A 23,135-nucleotide genomic window follows, 5' to 3' on the forward strand; every position below is an offset into this window, starting at 1 on the left:
GGCCCCCCTTCTTCAATCTCCCTTCCAACAACACAGAGAAAGCTCTCTCCAAATGCTTCCTCATGGTGGGCTCACGTGGGGCATGCTGGGCTTATTCCTACCCTGATCAGCCTCCTGACACAGGCATGCTTGCCCCATTGGGACCTTCTCACTACCCTCCAGACCTCTGCAGGGTGCCCTTCATGGAGCTCCTGAGCCTATCAGCTGTGGTTAGTGTGCTTTTAAAATGAAGTCAAAGCTAGCATGGCCTCCTGGTGCAGCCTGAGCTACCCATTGCAGAGCTGTCACCTCTACTCTGAGCCCAGTTGTTGCAGCTGAAGATCCCATCTGTCTGGCAGTCAGGATTGCATTTCACTTCCTGCTTTGGGCCCATCATTCATGTCATCTGCTATTCTCCACTAAAAGGCCAGAGCTCCTTGGATAAAAGACTGATTCAAAGCTGGGCATGGTGGTACATGCCTATAGTCCTAGCTACTTAGGAGGCTGAGGCAGGAGGATGGCTTGAGCCCAGGAGTGCAGTGAGCTGACTCTACCACTGCTCTCCAGCCTGACTGACAGAGCAAGACCCTGTCTCTAAAGAGCAAAACCAAAACAAAAGACTGACTCCAGGGCTGCAGCAGGGAAAGTACAAGATAGGCCTGAAATATCTTATGTCAGAAAGTAAGGAAGCACCCTTAAAATGATGGGATCCAGGAGGTTTCCTGAAGGAACTCAAGATTGGCCAAATACGTACAATCCAGGCATCACAAGGAATCACAGTAACACACTCCACACAGAACACAAGACTCTTGAGTCTATGCCGATAACTAAATGAACACAAAACTTCTAAGGGCGAGAAACAAGCTCTGCCTTGTAAGAGCATGCCAATAATTAGAAGAAATGATAATTTACAAAATCACCATTTTGCAACCATCTTGGTAATGGATTCAGCAAGAATCATCCATTGAGGCTGAAACTAGTCGGTGAAAGTTTGATGAGGAACAGGATACTTAGTTTCAAAGTATCCCTCCACAAATTACTTATGAACTAAAAGCAAAAACAGTAACTTCACAAAGGGGAAAACACAACCTTAACTAATACAAGTTAACAGCAGCAAGGAAAGCACAGTCCCACATCATGGGCCCCTAATGTGATGCACTTGGGTGAAGCATCACTTCTGTGCTGTTCCTGCCAAAAATGGAAATCCTGATCCGATCACAGGGAAGCCCCAAATGTCAACTGACAGACACCCTACAGAATAACACCTCACTCTCCAAAATGTCAAAGCCAAGAAAATCCAATACAAATCTGAACTGTTTCAGATTGAGCAAGACCAAAGAGGCATGGTGATTGGTGAAATTTGAACATGAACTGTGGGCTAAGTCATAGTATTGTATTAGTGTCTTATTCCCTGCATCTGGTGGACCGTGGTTATGGAAGAGAAAGTCCTGATTCTCAGGATGTATACACTGAAAAGTACTTATGGGTTGAAGGGTAGGATGCTTTCCTCAAATGGTTCAAAGAGAAATCTCAAAATGTCTAAAGCAAATAGTAAATGGGACAAAGTATTAATAGTTGGAGAATCTGGGTAAAGGATATACAAGAGTTCTTGCAAGTCTTCTCTGTGTGAAACTGTATCAAAATACTTTCTGAAAAGAGAAGACACTTGAAAGAATGTTATGTAATTCACTGTTTCCAGGTTAGGGTCTCCTGCAAATGTGGTAAATGTGCCTTCTTCGACCCCATCCCAATTAACAGTGTCCAACAGGTCAGGGCAGCAAGCAGAGACTTCCCTCCAAGGAACAGACTTCATTCTGTTAATCGAACCCTGCAAGTTAAGACTATCCCACAAATTACAAAACTTCAGGGCACCAGCATCTGGCTCACAGTCCCCCTTTCTTCAGTGAGGCCATCAGGAGACATTCTGGCAAATAGCTTGGTGAGATCAAGGTATCTTCTGGGAAGCTATTAGTAAACAAATGGGTTTCTACAGCCAGAAGAAACCCTAGTACAATTCCATTATTCTGCAAGTGTTTACTACCTAATGACCCTGCCAAGGAAAGTCTGACTCATTCTGCAGACACTGACCACTTTTATGTCAGGTATTGTGCTAGGTGGAGCCCTCTTCTGAGCCTTTCCTCAGGATTCACAATGTCCTAATATACAGGAATTTGCTTTTTAGCCCTGGGAATGTGTCCCCGACATTTAGCAAGATACGCCTGTTGACAAACATGACAAGTATTTGTCCGCCGAGTCTTTCCCTATGCATACCACCAGGCATTACCACCTGCTTCTCCACTAGGTCAGAGGTTGTTCAGAGGGTCCCAGTCACATGCTCTGTCCAGTCATTTCCAGAAATTCAGCCTCAAAGTGTCAAACCCATCTGAATTTTAAAATTAATCACAACCTGAGGATGTATTAGAAGTCCTTTTCTGAGATTATTTTTTCCAAGGAAGAGTCACATACTTGATTTTCACAACGGCTTAAAGAAAACCAAGAGGCAAGTAGATTCCCTGTCCACATCTCTGCTGGAGGAAGAGTATGCTCCAAGTGCCTCCTACCCAGGGCCAGAGGCGGATGGGGACAAAGCAGAGGAGCACAGCTCTGAGGGTATCCCAGAGCACAAAGAAAAAAAGGTGTACCTGCCCCAAAACTCAGCCAAGACTCCCTTCCACCGTGACTCCCAAATGGAGGGCCCCAGGTGCTGTGTAAACTTCTCCTCTCAGAGGAGCTGAGCTCCGTCTCCCTTCCTTCACTGACCCGGCCTCCCAGGCACCGAGTATCACAGATCTCAATTGCTCCCACTTGAAGCAGGACCGTGGAGATCTGAGACTGGGCCCAGGCCACATACCTAAGCCTTCCTGTGTCACCTTCCTGTCCTTATAGCACCCCTCTGGACACAGCTTCTCCATCTCCTCTGTGGCACATACAATCGGTTGGCTGTTATAACCCATTCATGTCCTTCCAGAATGCCTCCTGTAACTAGAGGCTGGCGAGCTGAAACCTATTTCAAAGACTCCCTTGCTGCTAGGATTTTACATGCAAATCAGGCTCCTATATAGGCGCATCAGAAGGAAGCAAGGTGGAGGCCAGCTGCTTGACCTTTTGGCTGTCTCTGGTGACAAGGTGGTAGAAATACAGGACCTCTGAAAGTATGAGTGGGCTGGGCGCGGTGGCTCACGCCTGTAATTGCAGCACGTTGGGAGGCCAAGGTGGCTGGATCACGAGGTCAGGAGTTCAAGACCAGCCTGGCCAACATGGTGAAACCCCATCTCTATTAAAAATACAAAAAAATTAGCTGGGCATGGTGGCACATGCCTGTAATCCCTGCTACTCGGAAGGCTGAGGCAGGAGAATTGCTTGAACTGGGACCCGGGAGGCAGAGGTAGCAGTGAGTGAGATTGTGCCACTGCACTCTAGCCTGGGCTCCAGAGCGAGACTGTTTCAAAAACATAAAAGCAAAAAGAAAGCATGGGTAGCTGAAATCAGCAGCCCAGTGTTGAATCTTCAGCTTCATGAATTCCAGGAGCAGTTATGAGGCAGAAGTGGCTTCTGAGTCCCCGAAGCCAGCCCTGGCAGTGTATTCTTGAATTCAGCAGTCCGGACGGCAATCTTCCGATGCCCGGTCCTCTGGCCCTTCTCACAATTCTATAGCACCTTATCCGTATATTAAAATCCTTTCTTCTTAAGATACAAAGAGCAATTGATTTTCTGAACTTAACACTGACTGATTCATCCTCTTCAGAGTGTGGCCTTCAGAGCTGACCCCTGCCTTCTATGTGGCCTCAGCCAGGCAGAGAAATTGGGTCACTACTTCCTCTGACTTGGCTCCACCCCATTACAACAGGCGGTATCCTACTGGCCTGTGGCAGCTCCCCATCACACTGGTGACCCAGTTACCTTCTGATAAAGCCTGAAGTGTCATTTCTCAGGCGTGCTGAGCCAGATCCTCCTTCCTTACCACGTACTCCACTGGCCCTTCCAGACCTACGAACGCCACTTCACATTTCTCTTTGGAAACCTTCATCCATTAGGTTTGACTCAGCCTGGTGAGATCTTTTCCCCGGGCCCCACCCTCCCAAATCTCCACATAGGTGAACCAACATGAGAAACATCTGCCATTTATAATCACAGCAATACCAAAGGAGAAAGATGAAGTCCAACCTGGCCATCACTTTTTATTTCAGCATAAGACAAGCACAATTGAGATGCTCACTTCTGGCTTCACACCTGTGCCAAAGCAAGGCTTCTTTTATCCTTATTTTACTTTTTTGAGACAAGGTCTCACTCTGTGACCCAGGCTGGAGTGTGGCCATGCAATCATAGCTCACTGCAACCTTGATTTCCCAAGCTCAAGTAATCATCCTGCCTCAGCCTCCCGAGTAGCTGGGATTACAGGCACATACCACCAGGCTTGACATTCCCCCACCCCCACCCCCCACGGATGGGGTCTCCCTATGTTGCCCAGACTGGTTTCAAACTCCTGAGCTCAAGTCATCTTCCCGCCTCGGCCTCCCAAAGTGCTGGGATTTCAGGTGTGAGCCACCATCCCTGGACCTTTCCTTTTTAAAACATAAAACTGGAAATGAATAGGACCAGCCAGTGGCTATGATGCAGCCAAAATGCCCTGTCTGGAAAGTACGCATCTAGGTAATCTTCCTCCGCTTTGCCAGGCGGTCTGAGGTCTGGGCTGGAGGCAGTGGGAGGGACAGGGTGCCCAGTTTGTGATCTTCTTCACTGCCGGCGGCCACAGACACCCTTCTTTTGGAGATCTTCAGCCTCATGGCTTTGGCTATCTCCATCATCCTAAGGAAGACACAAACAGAACAACTGGAGAGACCCCTTAGTGTGACCGTTCAGGGGGCTTTGGCAAAAGGTAGCACACATTCATGCTCCAGGCCATAAAGACAGAATCCCAAAGGTTGCCAGCAGGCACAAAGCCCCTGGCGGAGAGGCAGGCAAGGTCCCCTCACCCACTGGGAACCATCAGACAGCCAATTTCATTTTAATGTGCTGCCCTTCAAAAAGATCCATGGGAGTGATGAAAAACCAGGGTATCCAGAGCCCTGTGAGCAACTTTCTTTACCTCCCATAACCAAACTTTTAGCAACCAGTACTGAGCACTTGGTAGAATCTGACAGGTTCCAAGTACCTGTTCTCTTTTTTCAACCTCACTGCCCGTGGGTACAGTTTGTGGACAGCCCTCAGAACAGTCCCTCTCTGGACTGCTAGAGAGTCCAGAGGTGTGTTCACAGGCTCTCCTAGACACCCTCTGGGTTCCTGGATGTCAGATGCCCCTAAATCATTGACAAAGATCAGCTGACCCCACGGTTCCTGGGCAGCTCTGCCCCTACTGTCTGAATCTCCTCTACAAGGCTAGACGGAGCCGAAAAGGGTACCTCCACCACCAGCTCTCCCAGTCTGGTCAGAGAAGTGCAAACATGACATCCCTGCCAAACAGAGGTTCCACCTGGCCTTGAACACCTCCCCCGGCAAACCCTTCCATCGGATTGTGAAGAAGCTCTTCTTACCAAGCTCAAATTGGGTTGTCCTACAACTTCCACCCTGGGCTGCACCCCTCAGACCCATACAGAATCCCTCTCCCCTGTGACAGCAATTCAGAGAATGGAGGCTGCCTGGTTATTCAGGAACAGAATGTTATGGACAGGCTCAGGTCTCAAGGCCAACTACTCCCCTCTTGGTTGTGTAACCTTGAGAAAGTCATGTACTTTTCTGAGCCTGATTCTTCAATTGTTTTCTAGGAAAATCAGTGCCTAGCACAGAGAAGGCACTCAGTAATGTCTAGTTGCTCATTCAGTCAATGATTCATTCACTGAAAATAGTCCTCTAGTTCCAAGTTGTTCCCACATTTAAACATCCTCAGTTCCCTTGGTGGTGCCTCATGCTTTCCAGTGGTACCAGAAATAAGACATCAAGGCACCCTGCAGGGAGCTCTTTATTCTGTTGTGCTCACCTTTTCTCACTGAGCTTCAAGTCCCCCTGTAACATTGTCAGGTCAATTTGGAAGTCATGTATGTGCAAGGCAAGTATGATCACATATGCAGTAATCTTCGCCTTCATAGAATCCGAAATTAAGTTCCGTAATCTAGAAAATCAGTGGCAATAAAGGAGAAACAAAATTAAACTCTCAATTTCTCCAAAAGCAAAATAAGAACATTCAACCCTATTCTCATATGCGCTGAATGTCTTCCCAACTTCAGGAAAGGAAAAGAATGTGGGTGACTTCTTTGCCCTTCCAAGGTTCCTCGGCCTCACGCACAGTGGAGCAGTGTGCCAGTCCATGTTTTCCTCTGAGGCAGAGAGAGAAGGCTGGGCCTACACTCGCCCCAGACACCGCTAGCGCTGAGTCTGTCCCCGCCTGCTCAGCAGGGCTGCTGGGAAAACAATCATCCCGAAATCAGCTGTGCTGATTCTTCCAAGCACACTCAAGAGCAGAAAACACACTCCAGGCAAATGGCAGGAAGGAAGCCCGGGGCAATGCTTGCGGGTCTTTCCTGAGTCACCGAGTTGGGCTGCCCTTTTCTGCAACACTGCCTTTCCGCAGAACACCAGCTCTGTGGGACATCAGGAAGGGCTCTTCAAGAGTATGTGAAGTAAAACAAGTCTTTATTGGAGAACTTCCCAGAGCTTCTAAGATTCCCCAAAAGTAATACTTTTCCAAAAAGGACAGAGTATGTCATATTTAGCGTTTGCTAAACTTACTGGGGCCCCAGGAGCCTTCCAAATGGCAGCAGTCTCTTCAGCACTGCATCTCTGTGGACATGGAATTGAGTCCAAGCCCCTGCTGCTCACTCCCAACCCTCACCTACTTTCTCCTGCACAGGAAAAAATCCCAGAAACCACCCTCTGACCTGCCATTGTTGTACGTCAAGCAGGTAAAGTGCTTCAGCAGTTTGGTGTTGATGATGTGGGGAACTCCAGGTCCCAGGGCACCTACAACACAAAGTTGAGTTTGATCATTTTCTCTCAAAACCCTCAGGCCACACCTCCACCATGAGCTGAGAGAAAAGCCAGGAGCTGGGCCACTGTAATGATCAGAACCAGGTGGTAAGAGAAGCAGGGCCCACAAAGCAGAACGGCCACATCGAAATGAAAACACGCTTGGTGTGCTCCAGCCTGCAGCTTGCCCTGCACAAGAGATGCTGGTGATGGGGCAGTGACAAGAAAACACAGCCGGAGGCCTAAGGACGCAGATTTAACATGACCTTAGAAAACAAAAATTGTGCTGAAAGCTCAGGGAGAGAGGGGGAAAGGTGGAATTGGAATGTGAAAATAAGAACTAAGTGGCCAGATGCAGTGGCTCACACCTGTAATCCCAACACTTTGGGAGACTGAGGCAGGCAGAACACCTGAGGTCAGGAGTTCAAGACCATCCTGGCCAACACAGTGAAACCCCACCTCCACTAAAAATACAAAAATTAGCTGAGTATGGTGTAATCCCAGCTACTTGGGAGGCTGAGGCAGGACAACAGCTTGAACCCGGGAGGCAGAGGTTGCAGTGAGACGAGATTGCGCCACTGTACTCTAGCCTGGGCGATAGAGTGAGACTCCATCTCAAAACAAAACAAAACGAAACAACAAAAAAAAAACTGGCTGGGCATGGTGGCTCACACCTGTAATCCCAGCACTTTGGGAGGCCAAGGCGGGCAGATCATGAGGTTAGGAGTTCAAGACCAGCCTGACCAACATGGTGAAACCCTGTCTCTACTAAAAATACAAAAATTAGCTAGGTGTGGTGGCGGGCACCTATAACCCCAGCTACTTGGGAGGCTAAGGCAGGAGAATCCCTTGAACCCAGGAGGTGGAGGATGCAGGGAGCCGAGATCGAGCCACTGCACTCCAGCCTGGGTGACAGAGCGAGACTCCGTCTAAATAAAAATTAAAAAAAAAAGAACTAAGCAAATACAAGCTGAGTGCGGTAGCTCACACCTGTAATCCCAGCCAGCACTGTGGGAGCCCCAGGAGGGTGGATCACCTGAAGTCAGGAGTTCGAGACCAGCCCGGCCAACACGGAAAAACCCCATCTCTACTAAAAACACAAAAATTAGCTGGGCATGGTGACGCCCGCCTGTAATCCCAGCTACTCAGGAGGCTGAGGCAAAACTGCTTGAACCCAGGAGATGGAGGTTGTACTGAGTCAAGATCATGGGACTGCACCCCAGCCTGGGTGACAGAGCGAGATCCTGTCTCAAAAAAAAAAAAAGCATGACTAAGCAAATACAGTCATGTCCCACATTACGTTCTTTTGGTCAATGACAGGCCACATATGTGACAATGGTCCTGTAAGATTTTGTTTTACACAGGGTCTTGCTGTCACTGACGCAGTGGTGCATTCATAGCTCACTGTAACCTTGAACTCCTAGGCTCAAACACTCCTCCTGCCTCAGCCTCCCAAATAGCTGGGAGTACAGGCATGCACTACCCCAGCTAATACTTTTATTTTTTTGTAGAGATAGTGTCTTGGTATGTTGCCCAGGCTGGTCTCAAACTCCTGCCCTGCCTGAAGTGATCCTCTCACCTTGGCCTCTTTTTTTTGAGACGGAGTCTCGCTCTGTCGCCCAGGCTGGAATGCAGTGGCCGGATCTCAGCTCACTGCAAGCTCCGCCTCCCGGGTTTTACGCCATTCTCCTGCCTCAGCCTCCCGAGTAGCTGGGACTACAGACGCCCGCCACCTCGCCCGGCTAGCTTTTTGTATTTTTTAGTAGAGACGGGGTTTCACCGGGTTAGCCAGGATGGTCTCGATCTCCTGACCTCGTGATCCGCCCATCTTGGCCTCCCAAAGTGCTGGGATTACAGGCTTGAGCCACCGCGCCCGGCCTACCTTGGCCTCTTAAAGTGCTGAGATACAAGCATGAGCCACCATGCCCAGCCGGTCCCATAAGATTATAATATCATAGTTTTACTATTCCTTTTCTGTTTGGATACATTTAGATACACAAATGCCATTGTGTTACAATTGCCTATAATATTCAGTATAGTAACATGCTGTATAGGTTTGCAGCCTAGGAACAGCAGCTTATAACATATAGCCTAGGTGTGTAGTAGGCTATACCATCTAGGTTTATGCAAATATACTCTGTGATGTTTGTACAATGACAAAATTGCCTAAGGATACATTTCTCAGAACATACCCCCATCATTAAGTGACACATGACTATACTGAAAAACAGGAGTATAGACTATTGGATGCCCAATCACAGTAACAACTAAAAACACCTTGTGCCTAAAACCACAGACATCTCCTCCTGGGTTCCAACTCTGGGTAGGTATGAGGGTGTGACCCACAAAGCGTCCTAGCTACAGGTGACACTGGGTTACCATCAGATTGACACTCTCCTGTTAGAAATCAGCTGACACAACACAAACCTGCCACAAGCTTTCAAGATACATATGTGTAACTCATAAGCGCTCTCTACACACACACACACATACACACACACACACACACACACACACACGGCTGATGTTTATTCTAACAGTCCCTTAAAATTTTCATTTTATTTGACCTGGATATTCTACTTTGCCTAATGCAGAATAGAAGTAGCAAATGTTAGCTCTGGAAGGACCCTGAACTCTCATATAATCCAACGTGGCCCCAATTTTCAGACGAGAAAATGGGAGATCCAGAGAGAAAAAGGGGCCTGGCAAGTCCCCTCGACATGTCAGCAGTACCAGCAGGAATCTCACAGTTGACAATAAAGACTTGGACAGACATATCAATTTTCTTCTCTCTTTAGAACTGATCTAAGAATTATAGACAAACAACAGACTGGAAACAATTAGAATTAAATGTTTACCATAGACTTACTTTTCCGCTTAACTACCCTCTGAGATCGAAATTTGATGAGGGTATCCAGAAACCATATGCATCGGGCCTGGCGGTCTCGGCTCTCCACGTCTGATGGCAAAGACTTCAATGCTTCTATGACAAAGGTGCAATGGCTAAAACAAGGAAAAGAAAGAGAGGCCTGTGTCAGGGTAGGATGGACTCTGTCAGGAACTATGTCCCTCTTACAACAAGAGCAGCAGGCGCCTCTCACCCCTGACACACTCAACAGCTAATGAAAGCCTGGGCAACAAGGCAAGACCCCATCTCTACAAAAACTTAACCAGCATGGTAGCACACTCCTGTGGTCCCAGCTACTCGGAAGGCTGAGACGGGAGGATCACCCGAGCCCAGGAGGTCAAGGCTCCAGTGAGCTGTCTGCGCCACTGTACTCCAGCCTAGGTGACAGAGCGAGACCCTATCTCAGAAACAAAAAAACAAATGAACAAAAGCAGCTGATGAAGGCCAGTACATTCAACACTCCTTATAACAGGAGGAACATGGTTTAGTGCAGGGATCAATAAAGGGCTAGACAGTAAATATTTTAGGCTTTGGAGGCCATACAACCTCTGTTGCAACTACCTGACTCTGCCATTGTAGTGCAAAAGCAGCCACAGATATTACTTAAGTAAATGAATAGGGCTGTGATCCAATAAAACTTTATTTATACTTTACTTACTTACAGGCAGCAGGCCAGACTTGGCATGTGGGCCGTAGTTTGCTGACCTGTTTTTGTAGTCAGGAACATACACTCTGTAGTCAGCCGGCCTGGGTTTCAATCTTTTCTCTGCCATTTAATGTCAGGAAAGTTTCTGTTTTTGTTTTTTTTTTTTTGAGACTAAGTCTCACTCTGTTACCCAGGCTGGAATGCAATGGCACGATCTTGGCTCACCGCAACCTCCGTTTCCTGGGTTCAAGCGATTCTCCTGCCTCAGCCTCCCGAGTGGCTGGGATTACAGGCATTTGCCACCACGCCCAGCTAATTTTGTATTTTTAGTAGAGATGGGGTTTCTCCACATTGGTCAGGTTGCTCTTGAACTCCCGACCTCAGGTGATCCACCTGCCTCGGTCTCCCAAAGTGCTGGGATTACAGGCGTGAGCCACCATGCCCAGCCAGGCAAGTTTCTTGACATCTGGTACCCTAGTTTCTCCATCTATAAATTGGGGCCAATGATAGTACAGGTACTCTTCTCCTAAGGATTTTTTCTAGATTAAGAGATGATGCCAGTAAAGCTCTTAGAACAGTGCTTGGCAAAAATGTTAAGGCTCAGTCAATGCTCACTATTATTTTCAGGCACTGTTCTGCTAGCAAGACCCTGGACTCACAGAGATAAAAAGGCTCTTCAAGATCATCTCATAGCTGCCTCATTTTACAGACAGAAAAACTGAGGTTTCAAGAAGGGAAGATTAGGACAGAGCTCAGGGACCCAGTTTTCAGACTCCCCGCTCAGAGTTCGTTCCTGCACCGGCCCAAGTCACAATCACATTAAGACAACTATGAACTAGTAATGAGCTCTTTTTTGGAAATAAATCTTTGAAGAGAAAAAAAAAAAGTAGTAATAATAGTAATTCCAAGGCACTGGAAAGGCGCTGGATTTCAATGACAAGCAAAATTTAAAAACAAAAATTGGAGGAACAAACCTCAGATTGACAACTCTTCATCAAAATCAAATTATTAAAAGAAAAAACTCAAAAGCAAAAAAATAAATCTCACCATCATCATAAAAGAAGCTGTTTAGATGGGAAAGGGGAGGGAGAAGGAAATCATCTCTGAATTATTTAAAATATACAATATTTTAAATACATAAATTGAATGTTAGAAAAGCTCGCCTACCATATCATCACAGAGAAACCATCACTTTGGACAGCACCCATTCCCAGGCCAGCATTTGGGCCCTGTCAGTGACAATCAGCATCAGCATGACACTGGGTGACACAGGCCAGCTCTGGTTCCCAGCCCCGGAGTAGAAGGCCTCGCCACCCTCTGCCCTGTCGCAGGTCCCATGCACTCAGAGACCAACCATCTCCCCTGAATGTGACCCACAGCTCCTGGAAGCCCAAACATTCAAGAAAACACTGGCTCACTAATGTTCAAATGCTGAACAGACATACCTCCTCACTGACTGACACCCAAAGGACCTGCACAGTGTCTGACTACTGTTGTGTCCCAACAGCACTCCCCAGAATTCCCATCTGCTTAAGTCAGGGTACCTGTTCTCCTCAATCATCTTCAGTATTTCTTCTGATGTGACATTCCTGAAAGCTTCAGATGGGCTCTGAAGAGCTTCATACTCAGCAGAGGAAAGAACTAGTTACAGGTCAAGAATATAATCCAACCAAAATAGAAACATCCAACTAGCTAGATCATCTCATAGCAGCGTCATGTCACAGACCGGGAAACTGAGGCTCAGAGAGCTGAAGATCACACAGGGCAGATCACATAGGGGCAGAGCTTGGTGACGACTCAGTTCTCAGACTCCCAGCCCAGAGCCCATTCCCTGCCCAGGCTTTTCTGCCTTTTCTCATCACAAAGCCACTGCAGGCATTTTCCTTCTAACCGGACCCATTGAGTGGTGACATTCTAAGATCCAACCCTTCCTTTTACAAAAGTGGTCTGCCCTAGACTTTGGGCATTTGACTGGTTCAAAAGTCTTATTTCGACTATCCATGGAGAGTGACCCCAAAGGTCTGAGCTGTGGGCATCTGGCATTTTGCTGAGGAATGGATTTGAATCCCAGGGGCTGGTCCCTCAGCTAGTGAGGAAGCCAAGCTAACCTCCTGGCAAGAGCACTGAGTAACTGCAAAGGTTTGGATGGAGCTCTTGTGAATGTCACAGAACACAGACACCCTCAGAGAACCTGACTGTGCACTCACATGCAGACATCTCCACTTGTGAAATAAGGCAGCTTTTCTACTGCAAGAAGGATACGATCTTCAAATTTATACACGTCTTCAGGCTTGGTTGCATCATCATAGCAGGGAGGAAGGTAGAGGGAGTCACCTTGCAAGTCATTGTGGATAGCATCACTGACCAGAGCTTTTCAATAAAGAAACAATCCACGTATCACCCTCTTTGTTTCCAGTTCCCCAACATTCTTTTCAGTCTGTACACTTGAGACCACCAACGGTCCAGAAACCCCAAGTTTGAATGCTTCTGCCAAAGTGACTTGGCCTCCTTATCAGGCTGACTGCTTCAGGACTGCCATGTTCACTCATGAACAAACACAAGCTAGGCACTGGAGAAGGAGGAGGTGGCAAGATTCCCCAACAACAGAGTTGGGACAGACAGCTGTGCTAATACAGAAACATTTACAATACAAAATGAGAGAAACTGAAAGTGAGGGAGGTCCAAAATAGCCTTTAATGGCTTAACTTCTAGAAAAATTTGCTACACATTGTAGGTGGAACAAAACTTTCAGAATATAACACTGTAACTGTCCTACAAGAATAACTATGCGGCCAGGTGTGGTGGCTCACACCTGTAACCCCAACATTTTGGGACGCCAAGGTGGGAGGATGGCTTGAGCCCAGGAGTTTGAGACCAGCCCAGGCCACATGGCAAGATCCCGGTCTCTCCAAAAAACTAAAACTAAAAAAATTAGCTGAGTGTGGTGGCACACATGTGGGGTCCCAGCCACTTGGGAGGCTGAATGAAGTAGGAGGATCACTTGAGCCCAGGAGGTTATGGCTGCAGTGAGCCATGTATGCACCACTGCACTCCAGTCTGGGTGACAGAGCAAGACCCCTTCTCCAGTAAATAAATAAATAAATTTGTGAAAGTGTTGAAATCTATATAATCATAGGGTATGGAAAGATTTTCCAAAAATTACTAGAATTCCATTCTTAATAGAAAAACTGCTCTGTCCAGGGCACAGTGGTGTGTGCCTATAATCCTAGCTACCTGGGAGGCTGAGGAGGGGGGACTGCTTGAAGCCAAGAGTTCAAGATCAGCCTGGGCAACACAGCAAGACCTCATCTCCAAAACTGGCAAAAAGAAAAGCTGCTCTTATACAAACTTGCTTTTATGTTCTTATAATGTATTTGAACAATAAATATATTTTAAAATAATACAATTAAATACTCCAGGGGCTGAATACCGGAAACAGAGCCACCGATCCCAAAGTGAAATGCCACCTCTGGAGGCTCATTTCCATCAACACATCAGCCTTTTTGACCAAAGCTTCCCTGCAACTCACAAGGAGAGACCTGAGGCCTTCTCCCTCCTCTGTGCCCTGTAGGCTGTAACCCCAGCGCCATGACCACAGCAGGCACGTATCCATTCCATGTCTGTCCCTGTACTTGACTGTGAGATCACTAGAAGACAAGGCCATCTCGGATGTTTCTTACTACTTTCAGAGCCTGTCCCTGAGAAGGCCTTCAGCAAGAGGCAGAAAGGAATCCAGCCCTAGATCCCAGCATTCCATCTGTGGATGAGTAAAAGATCTCAAGAGAAGAGAAAGCTGTCATTATGGGCAGACTCTTACCCCAAGTTCCAACTTCTTACCAGTCACACCCTTCGTATCAATGATAGTCTCTGCAGCTTTAGCCACCGCCTGATTCAAAGATTCATTGCCAACTCTGTTCATTCTCCTGGCATTCAGAGCTCGCTTCTGTTTGGTGGTACCAAAGGCTTCAATACAAGAATCCATCTGTGTAAGAGATAAACCTGGTTACTGGGAACAGGGCAGGTAGGTGCTGCCTCTCCTAGCTATGTCACTATGGGGACACTCTCAGCATCCCAGAGATATCACTACCTCACCTGTGAATAAGACTGAATAGCACCTATTTACCTCACAGGACTGCTGTAAGCACCAAATGATATTAACAGATTGGCCAATCAGTAGCATCTCCATCAGTAAGATAAAAAGACTTGACTAGGATTAGGGCTGGAAAATCTGTAGCACACAGCTTACCATTCTCCCATTCCATACCCATAACAGACAGGGATAATAGATTTACCATTCTCCCATCCTATACCCGTAACAGACAGGGCTGACGCCTTCCCCTGAGCCAAAAGTTAGCCTCACATCCCTTCTCAATACAGTGCTCCACACAGCACCAGAGACTCAAATCAATTTGCCATCTTGGGGTGAGATGACCTTTGTAGGGACCTTCTACATTGAAAATCCTCAAGTTTACTTTGTTTTAACATGAATGTTTTCAGGCTACAACCAATATATTCTAAAACTTGGACTAAATCCTAAAAACAAGCATTATGCTACACTTGTATCCCAGAGAACCGACTCCAAACGTTGGCACAGAGCTGCGTTCAGCTGCCTCAGATGGCAGCAGGACTGTTCTCTGTGGGACCAAGGAGGCTTCTGCAGGTACAAACTAACTGTCCAGAGAAACAGACTGAATGAGTTGGGAGCAGCCAGGGAGACCCTTGAGTTCAACAAGCTCATTTTACTGATGGAGAAACCCAAGGTGTAGAAGGAACTTGCTTAAGGTCCCACACCTTAATTCTATCACACTCACCTTTTCTCTGTAAGTTTTGGTCTGACTGTCTAGTGCCAGTTCACTCTCAACCGATACATCTATCAAAACACACAAAAACAGAGAGAAAGAAAAGTCAATTGGGAGGCCTACAAATAGTAATAAATATTCATTTGTCTATCTAAGAATAATAGATTTCTTTACTATAGGACTTCCCTGAGCCTAACATGAGTGTACACTGTGAATATTTAATATGTAGCTTTAGTACACAGTTAAAGAACTTGGAGAATAAATTAGAGAGCCAAATCAAGGGGTCATCTGGCCCAACCCCTTCATTTTAGAAATTAAAAAACAGAAGGCCCACAGATGAAACGACTTGCCCCAGGTCAGTTCACCAGGTAGAGACAGGATTAGAAAACAAATCCTTGGCTCTTTCCAGGAAATAATTTTGCTTTCTTGGTGAAAGACCTAAAAGCAGGCATAAACATGAGGTATGTGCTACTTAAACGACGCTCTCTAATCATCTACAAAGTACTCAAATAAGGGGCAGTATAACCTACTAGACAATAGCACAAGCTCTGGAATACAAGCTCTGCCATGCCTGACAACAGCACAAGGTCTGGAGTGGCCTTGCCTGTTATCTCAGATATCACCCCTGATAAGGTCATCTAACCTTTGTGCCAGTTTCATCATTGGTAAAAAAGAAAAAAAAAAGAACAACAGTACTTACTCCAGAAGGTTGGTGTGTGCAAGGAAGGTGCTTGGAACAGTGACTAGCATATAGTAAGGACTTAAATGTTATCTCTGTGTGTGTGCTACTAGAATAAACTCATATTTACTAATTTCTTACATATAAAAACAAAACTGTGTTTAATCAACACGTTAAATTACAGTTTTCCTTGCCTCCTTGGATTTTACAAGAACAGTTGGAGGATGACTTAAATATAGTTATATATGTTTGCAAAGCAGGGGGACACCTCGGAAATTCACAGATGGGTGTCAGGACTCAAGAGTCCTTTAAAATAATGTGTAGGGCCAGGCGCGGTGGCTCAAGCCTGTAATCCCAACACTTTGGGAGGCCGAGACGGCGGATCACGAGGTCAGGAGATCGAGACCATCCTGGCTAACATGGTGAAACCCCATCTCTACTAAAAAATACAAAAACTAGCCGGGTGAGGTGGCCGGCGCCTGTGGTCCCAGCTGCTCAGGAGGCTGAGGCAGGAGAATGGTGTAAACCCGGGAGGCGGAGCTTGCAGTGAGCTGAGATCCGGCCACTGCACTCCAGCCTGGGCAACAGAGCGAGACTCCATCTCAAAAAAAAAAAAAAAAAAAATTATGTGTAAAATTTGGCCGGGCACGGCGGCTCACACCTGTAATCCCAGCACTTTGGGAGGCCAAAGCGGGTGAATCACTTGAGGCCAGGAGTTCGAGACCAGCCTGGCCAACGTGGTGAAACCCCATCTGTATTAAAAATACAAAAATTATCGAAGTATGGTAGCACACACCTATAACCCCAGCTACTCAAGAGGCTGAGGCAGGAGAATTGCTTGAACCCGGGAGGCAGAGTCTTCCATGAGCCCAGATTGCACCACTGCACTCCAGCCTAGGTGACAAAAGACTGGGTCTCAAAAAAAAAAAAAAAAACTATGTCTGAAATTCCATATTAAAAAAAAATCCCATATATATATATTTGTGTATTATATATGTTTGTCAGAAGTAGGTCTAGGTCCTTATCAGATTCTCAAAAGGGATGGAAGAACTGCTTTGAGGGAATAAAGCTGGAATGAATGCCTCTGAGGTATCAGGCAGATTCACAATGCTCCCAGTGATTCTTTCTTGTCTACTACCCTATCCTGCCATGGTTCTCAGTATCTAAGGGCATCACTAAGATTCAACTTCTGAGATTTAAGGAACAGAAGCCCCTTGGAAGATCTCACTCTAGCCCTGAGCATTTGAAGATGACAAAGCAGAGAAGCAATGTAAATTCTTCCACTGGATTAGGGGAAAAAGATAGATCTCCCCCAAATTAGTGTAGAGACTTTTCCTCAACACGAAAGTTACTATACAACTTAATAAGCAATTTCCTTTGTCTACCAGAAATTCTAAAACCTCTTTACCCCAACTATAACGGTTAAAAATTAAGAAAGATCCCTTTCAGCCAGAACCACCATCTTGCAGTAATTCATCAAAATGACGAACAGAGAGGGAAAGAGGAGAGGAACCCGATATATGTTCTCTAGGCCTTTTAGAAAACATGGAGTTGTTCCTTTGGCCACATATATGTGAATCTATAAGAAAGGTGATATTGTAGATGTCAAGGGAATGGGTACTGTTCAAAAAGGAATGCCCCACAAGTGTTACCATGGCAAAACTGGAAGAGTCTACAGTGTTCCCCAGCACACTGCTGGCATTGTTGTAAACAAACAAGTTAAGGGCAAGATTCTTGCCAAGAGAATTAATGTGCAGCACATTAAGCACTCTAAGAGCCGAGAAAGCTTCCTGAAACACGTGAAGAAAGATGATTAGAAAAAGAAAGAAGCCAAAGAGAAAGGTACCTGGGTTCAACTGAAGCACCAGCCTGCTCCACCCAGAGAAGCACACTGTGTGAGAACCAATGGGAAGGAGCCTGAGCTGCTGGAACCTATTCCCTATGAATTCATGGCATAATAGGTGTTTAAAAAATAAAAGACCTCTGGACTGTAAAAATGTTTCTCTTTATTGAGCAGAAGTGTGGTGTCCTCTCCCCCAAATAAATATTTAAAGCAAATTTTAATTATGTCCTAGTTCATTATATAATGTCTTTACTATTCAAATTTAATGTATCTCTTGCTGAAAGACGTGAGGTAGCTTATTGTGCAACAAATTGTTTGTGGAACAAATTCAATTGTTTAGAAAATGGCCAGGTATTACATATGAAATATTTGTACTGGTTTGAAGATACACCCTCGAAATCATCAAGGAAGAAATAAAATAATTTACAAAAATAAAAAAGAATTAAGGCAGTTCTTTGATGGAAAAGATTTTATATCAGACATGTCCTCTAATATTCTGCTCTGATCACTGCTCAGCTTGCTCTTATGAACCTCTGATCTCAAGTCTCTAAACACTATGGGGACAGGATCTGTGTCTGTCTTGCTTACTGCCACATCCACAGCCCCAGCTTGGTGCCTGGTACATTAGGTTATCAATAAGTGTGTGCTGAATAAAAACTCTAGGCTGGGCGCAGTGGCTCACACCTGTAATCCCAGCACTTTGGGAGGCCAAGGCTGATGGATCACCTGAGGTCAAGAGTTTGAGACCAGCCTGGCCAACATGGTGAAACCCCGTCTCTACTAAAAATACAAAAATTAGACAGGTGTGGTGATGTGCGCCTGTGATCTCAGCTACTCAGGAGGCTGAGGCAGAAGAACTGCTTGAATCCGGGAGGTGGAGGTTGCAGCGAGCCGAGATCGCACCACTGCACTCTAGCCTGGGTGACAGAGTGGGACTCCATCTCAAAAAAAAAAAAGTATACATATATAAAACCATTTTCTCAACACAGACAAAGCAGAAAAAACAGAATAAATAAAAGTAACTACAAAATGTGTTTTGTAAATCTAAAACTCAAGCCAACTCATCCAGCAAACCCAAACTATGCATTGTTTCTGACAGCTTTCATGACTGGGACCTACCTGAAAACAGTGGCTGCATGTTGAATAATTCAGCATCGTATACTTCCATTTGGCCAGAGGTCTTGTTCAAAATTCCCACAAAATGCCTGAATAAAGAAGGAATAATACAAGTAATAATGGATTATTCAAAAGTATTATTTGTACAGCTTCCTTTTTTTGTTTTTTTTTTTGAGACAGAGTCTTGCTGTCGCCCAGGTTGGAGTGGAGTGATCTTGGCTCACAGCAACCTCACAACACCTCCCGAGTTCAAGCAATTCTCCTGTCTCAGCCTGCCGGGTAGCCGGGATTACAGGTGCATGCCACCATGCCTGGCTAATTTTTGTATTTTTTTTTTTTTTTTTTTTTAAGACGGAGTCTTGCTCTGTTGCCCAGGCTGGAGTGCAGTGGCCGGATCTCAGCTCACTGCAAGCTCCGCCTCCTGGGTTCACGCCATTCTCCTGCCTCAGCCTCCCGAGTAGCTGGGACTACAGGCGCCCGCCACCTCGCCCGGCTAGTTTTTTGTATTTTTTAGTAGAGATGAGGTTTCACCGTGTTAGCCAGGATGGTCTCGATCTCCTGACCTTGTGATCCACCCGTCTCAGCCTCCCAAAGTGCTGGGATTACAGGCTTGAGCCACCATGCCCGGCCCCAATTTTTGTATTCTTAATAGAGATGGGGTTTCACCATGTTGGCCAGGCTGGTCTAACTCCTGACCTCAGGTGACCTGCCCCTATCAGCCTCCCAAAGTGCTGGGATTACAGCTGTGAGCCACTGTGCCTGGCCCTTTTTCCTGTTTAAAAGTTCTCAACCTTCTCTCTGCCCACACACCTGAGAAATGCATCACCTACTTATGAGTAACAATAATCCCCCTCTACCCCTACCCCACAGCAATTCTCTGCATAGACAGGGAAAAGGAAAGGATAGGATGGGATGGGAGGATATGAGGTGGTTCTGGAAAATAAAGAAAAAAGCTACCAGGTGATTCTGGTAGTTGATCACATTTGGGCTCGCTGCTGTACTGTAATGGAAAACTCTTTTGGGGTGTAGGAATCTAGAATTACACTAGAATTTATGGCACAACAGTTTTATGGAGGCAAAATCAAGTAAATGGGAAGGAGACCAGTTGGAACTAGGGCATCATTGAGAGGGGAGAGTGCAGGGTTAGTAGTTCTCAGCACCTATACAGCAATCTGACCTCTATTGGAGTATGGTCCAGTGAGGCTCAGAAAGGGCCTGGTTTGTAGTTCATTGTTGGGTACCATCACAGGGCCCTGTCTGCATCATACCAGCCCCCGAGAGTGATACAGTTGAGGTTGGACAATCTTCATTTTACAGAGGAGGAGACTAGGGGTCAGAGACGGGCAGAGTTACCCAGCCACTCAGTCAAACAGCAGCACAGCGGGATGGGAATCCCAGGCTCCTCTTTCCCAGCCCAGAGCCTTCAACACTACCAAGTTCTTTACCTGTCGTTAGTTCCCAGATAAACTTCATGCAAGCTTTGACCTACTAGTCACACATTCCAAATTAATGGAGAGAGCTGCCTTTGGGAATAAGACAGCTATAAACAAACAAGGTTACAAATGAGGTTTTTAGGAAATTCAAGTTGTCTTTCCTTTCCAGCAATGTCTACAGGTGCGGGAAAGGACTCTGTGTCTAATAGGAACACAGGAATCACCTAGTAAACCTCTCTAGATGGCTCCTGCTGCCCTTAAAACAGACAGGAAACAGCAGTGCCAGTGCTGCCACCACTCCCAACCCCATCACCCTTCCCGCTGTCCCTTCCCCTGCCATTACCTGCACAAAGTGTTGCATTTGAGGGCTCCAGTACCAAAATTGTTTCCCACATAGGAAAGCCTATCTGTTTCAGCTGCCTAAAATGCAGAGGGGGGAAACTCCATTTACAACCAATGTTGAAAGGTATTAAGCATCATCTCTCTTTTCTACATTTGCTGAGGCTTTTGAATCCAGACTCACAGTGGATTAGAACTAGTTCATCTCTGGCAGATGATCCAGCTCCACTCTCTCTAAGGGAATATGGGGTGTCCCTGTGGGGGAAGCAAGACAACTTTTGAAAGAGAAGCCTCAGATGGTGCTAGCTTCTAAATGGCATGAAAAGCTCTTGGGGGAATTCTTTTTTTTTGTTGTTGTTGTTGTTTTGAGACAGAGTCTTGCTCTGTCACCCAGGCTGGAGTGCAGTGGCCGGATCTCAGCTCACTGCAAGCTCCGCCTCCCGGGCTCACGCCATTCTCCTGCCTCAGCCTCCGGAGTAGCTGGGACTACAGGCGCCTGACACCTCGCTGGGCTAGTTTTTTTGTATTTTTAATAGAGACGGGGTTTCACCGTGTTAGCCAGGATGGTCTCGATCTCCTGACCTCGTGATCCGCCCGTCTCAGCCTCCCAAAGTGCTGGGATTACAGGCTTGAGCCACCGCGCCCGGCCAGCTCTTGGGGGAATTCTATCACAAGACTTGAGAGAGAGGCCCTGGGCTTCTAGCACTTATAGGTATGCAACAAAGTGATTCTGTAAGCAATCTCTCTTTGGCCCAAAGTCCAAGCCCTTTTTCATCTTCTTTGCCCATCTCTCCCATGACTGTTCTTTGTATACTCTCAGGACCATGGCTGATTGACTCCCCAATCATAAGCAAGCTTTCCTGCTTCTCTGCATTTGTCCTCGCTATCCTTTTCACTTAGAACACCAAACCTTGACTGCCGAACCCTCATTCCAGCCTTCAAGACTCAGCTCCAACATGACCTCCCCAAGGAAGGCATTCTGGCAGAGTCCTCTCCTCCCACTGAGCTCACTCTGCCCTGTACTCTTCCGCACGTGGCCTCAGAGCTTTGTGTAAAAGTGTCCCTCACAGCCAGTTTTCATCTCTCTAGAGCAGAGGTTCTCAATCCAGGGAAATCCACTCTGGAGCTACTGGCATCCAGTGAGTAGAGACTAGGGATGCTGCCCCCACAGCAAAGAATTATTGGCCCCAAAAGTCAATAGTCCTGAGGTTGAGAAACCCTGCCCTAGAGTATGAACTCCGAGTGGGGCTAGGCCTGATTTGGCTGTTTTCCTAGAAGCTTGCAGCACAGGGATACAGAGGAGGTTCCATAAATGCTTGTTGAAAGAACAAATGAATGAAAGATGGAGCCTGTCCCCACATGCCAAGTTGCTGGGCATCAGAGTTCTTCAAAGGTCCATTTGCTACCACTCTCCTGTTTCTCCCCACACCACCCACCCCCAGGCGCCTTCTGAGCCCTGCAGAGTGGAGACAGCTGGCAACTGCTTCACTTACCAGGATCCGTTGATTCCTCTTCCTGGGGTTGGTGGAATCTTTGTTCTCATACAAGGTAAAGCGCATGTTGCCTGGACTCTGTAGCTTCCCGTTGGAGAACTGGACTGTAAGAGTGCAGCCCAAGAATGAGGTGAGAGCAGAAGGCCACACAATGTACGGTGGGACTAGACTGTCACTGGGAGGGAGGGAGTGTCAGAATGGGGATGGCAAGGAAGCTCGGGTCCTGACCCAAAGGGAACTGGAGGAGATCCGGGACCAGCTGAGAAGAGGGGTTAGGGAGGTGGGAGAACCCTAGGGAGGGGCTGTGACAGGGGGTAATATCTCGCGGAAAGAGGCTGACAGCAGAGGCCTGGTCCACACCTAAAGTGACAGAAGGAACCCCTGCCCAGTGAAGAGAGGGAAACGGGGGAGATGGGAGACCTGGTGGGTGAGGGGACAGCAGGGTCCTGGACACAGCCCTGGGGAGCGGGTGAGTGGGATGTCCCAATCCGGCTGGGCGGTAGTGACAGAAAGACGGTCAGGGCAGCCCCGACCGAGCCCAGGCAAGTGGTGGAGACTAGAGGCGTCCTGGCCCCGCTGGGGAGAAGCCTAACGGAGTGCGAGGGGACAGCTGAGATACCGAGACGGAAGGGGTGAGGGTTAGAGGAGCACGGCTCCAGCTCGGCAGTCTTTACCCAGTACAGCTCTCTGGCTCCCGTCGGGCGCCCCACAATACTGCCACCTCGCACTCGGCAACACCTCCGCCGCCATCTCGCCTGTCTGTCAGCCAAGCACAGCAGTTAAGACAGCAGTAGCCACAAACGGATTTTTAAACACGCGGGAGCCTAGGCCGCGCGGCGAGCCGGAAGAGGCGTGGCCCCGCCGGGCACCGCCCACAGTACGCGTGCCGCGTGTCCCCGCCCCCCGCGCGGAGAGGCGTGGTCTCCGCCCACGAGGTGCC

General features: G+C 47.1%; 1 protein-coding gene across 1 annotated transcript; it reads right to left on the minus strand.

The window, feature by feature from the left end:
• Window positions 1-4,132: 4,132 nt before the first annotated feature.
• Window positions 4,133-23,058, minus strand: POLR1E (RNA polymerase I subunit E). Its single transcript, XM_023203160.1, has 12 exons — window positions 22,870-23,058; window positions 22,196-22,299; window positions 20,707-20,783; window positions 18,934-19,019; window positions 15,305-15,363; window positions 14,331-14,475; window positions 12,756-12,863; window positions 12,038-12,134; window positions 9,809-9,942; window positions 6,852-6,933; window positions 5,954-6,085; window positions 4,133-4,785 (listed from the first exon to the last, which is right to left on the minus strand). The coding sequence occupies exons 1-12, from the start codon at window positions 22,943-22,945 to the stop codon at window positions 4,626-4,628; spliced, it is 1,260 nt and encodes a 419-aa protein (XP_023058928.1). The 5' UTR covers window positions 22,946-23,058; the 3' UTR covers window positions 4,133-4,625.
• Between the last annotated feature and the right edge of the window lie 77 nt (window positions 23,059-23,135).

This window comes from Piliocolobus tephrosceles, chromosome 14 (assembly GCF_002776525.5).
Source record: "Piliocolobus tephrosceles isolate RC106 chromosome 14, ASM277652v3, whole genome shotgun sequence".
Taxonomy (NCBI): domain Eukaryota; kingdom Metazoa; phylum Chordata; class Mammalia; order Primates; family Cercopithecidae; genus Piliocolobus; species Piliocolobus tephrosceles.

Excerpts from the sequence above, each read along its gene's own strand:
- POLR1E (XM_023203160.1), bottom strand. The coding sequence starts at position 22,945 with ATGGCGGCGGAGGTGTTGCCGAGTGCGAGGTGGCAGTATTGTGGGGCG. Across the intron at positions 12,135-12,755 it reads CGTGTATAAATTTGAAGATC|TTCTTTCCTCTGCTGAGTAT; the intron begins GTATCCTTCTTG and ends ACCTGTAACTAG. Across the intron at positions 4,786-5,953 it reads TTGAAGCTCAGTGAGAAAAG|GATGATGGAGATAGCCAAAG; the intron begins GTGAGCACAACA and ends TGTCTTCCTTAG.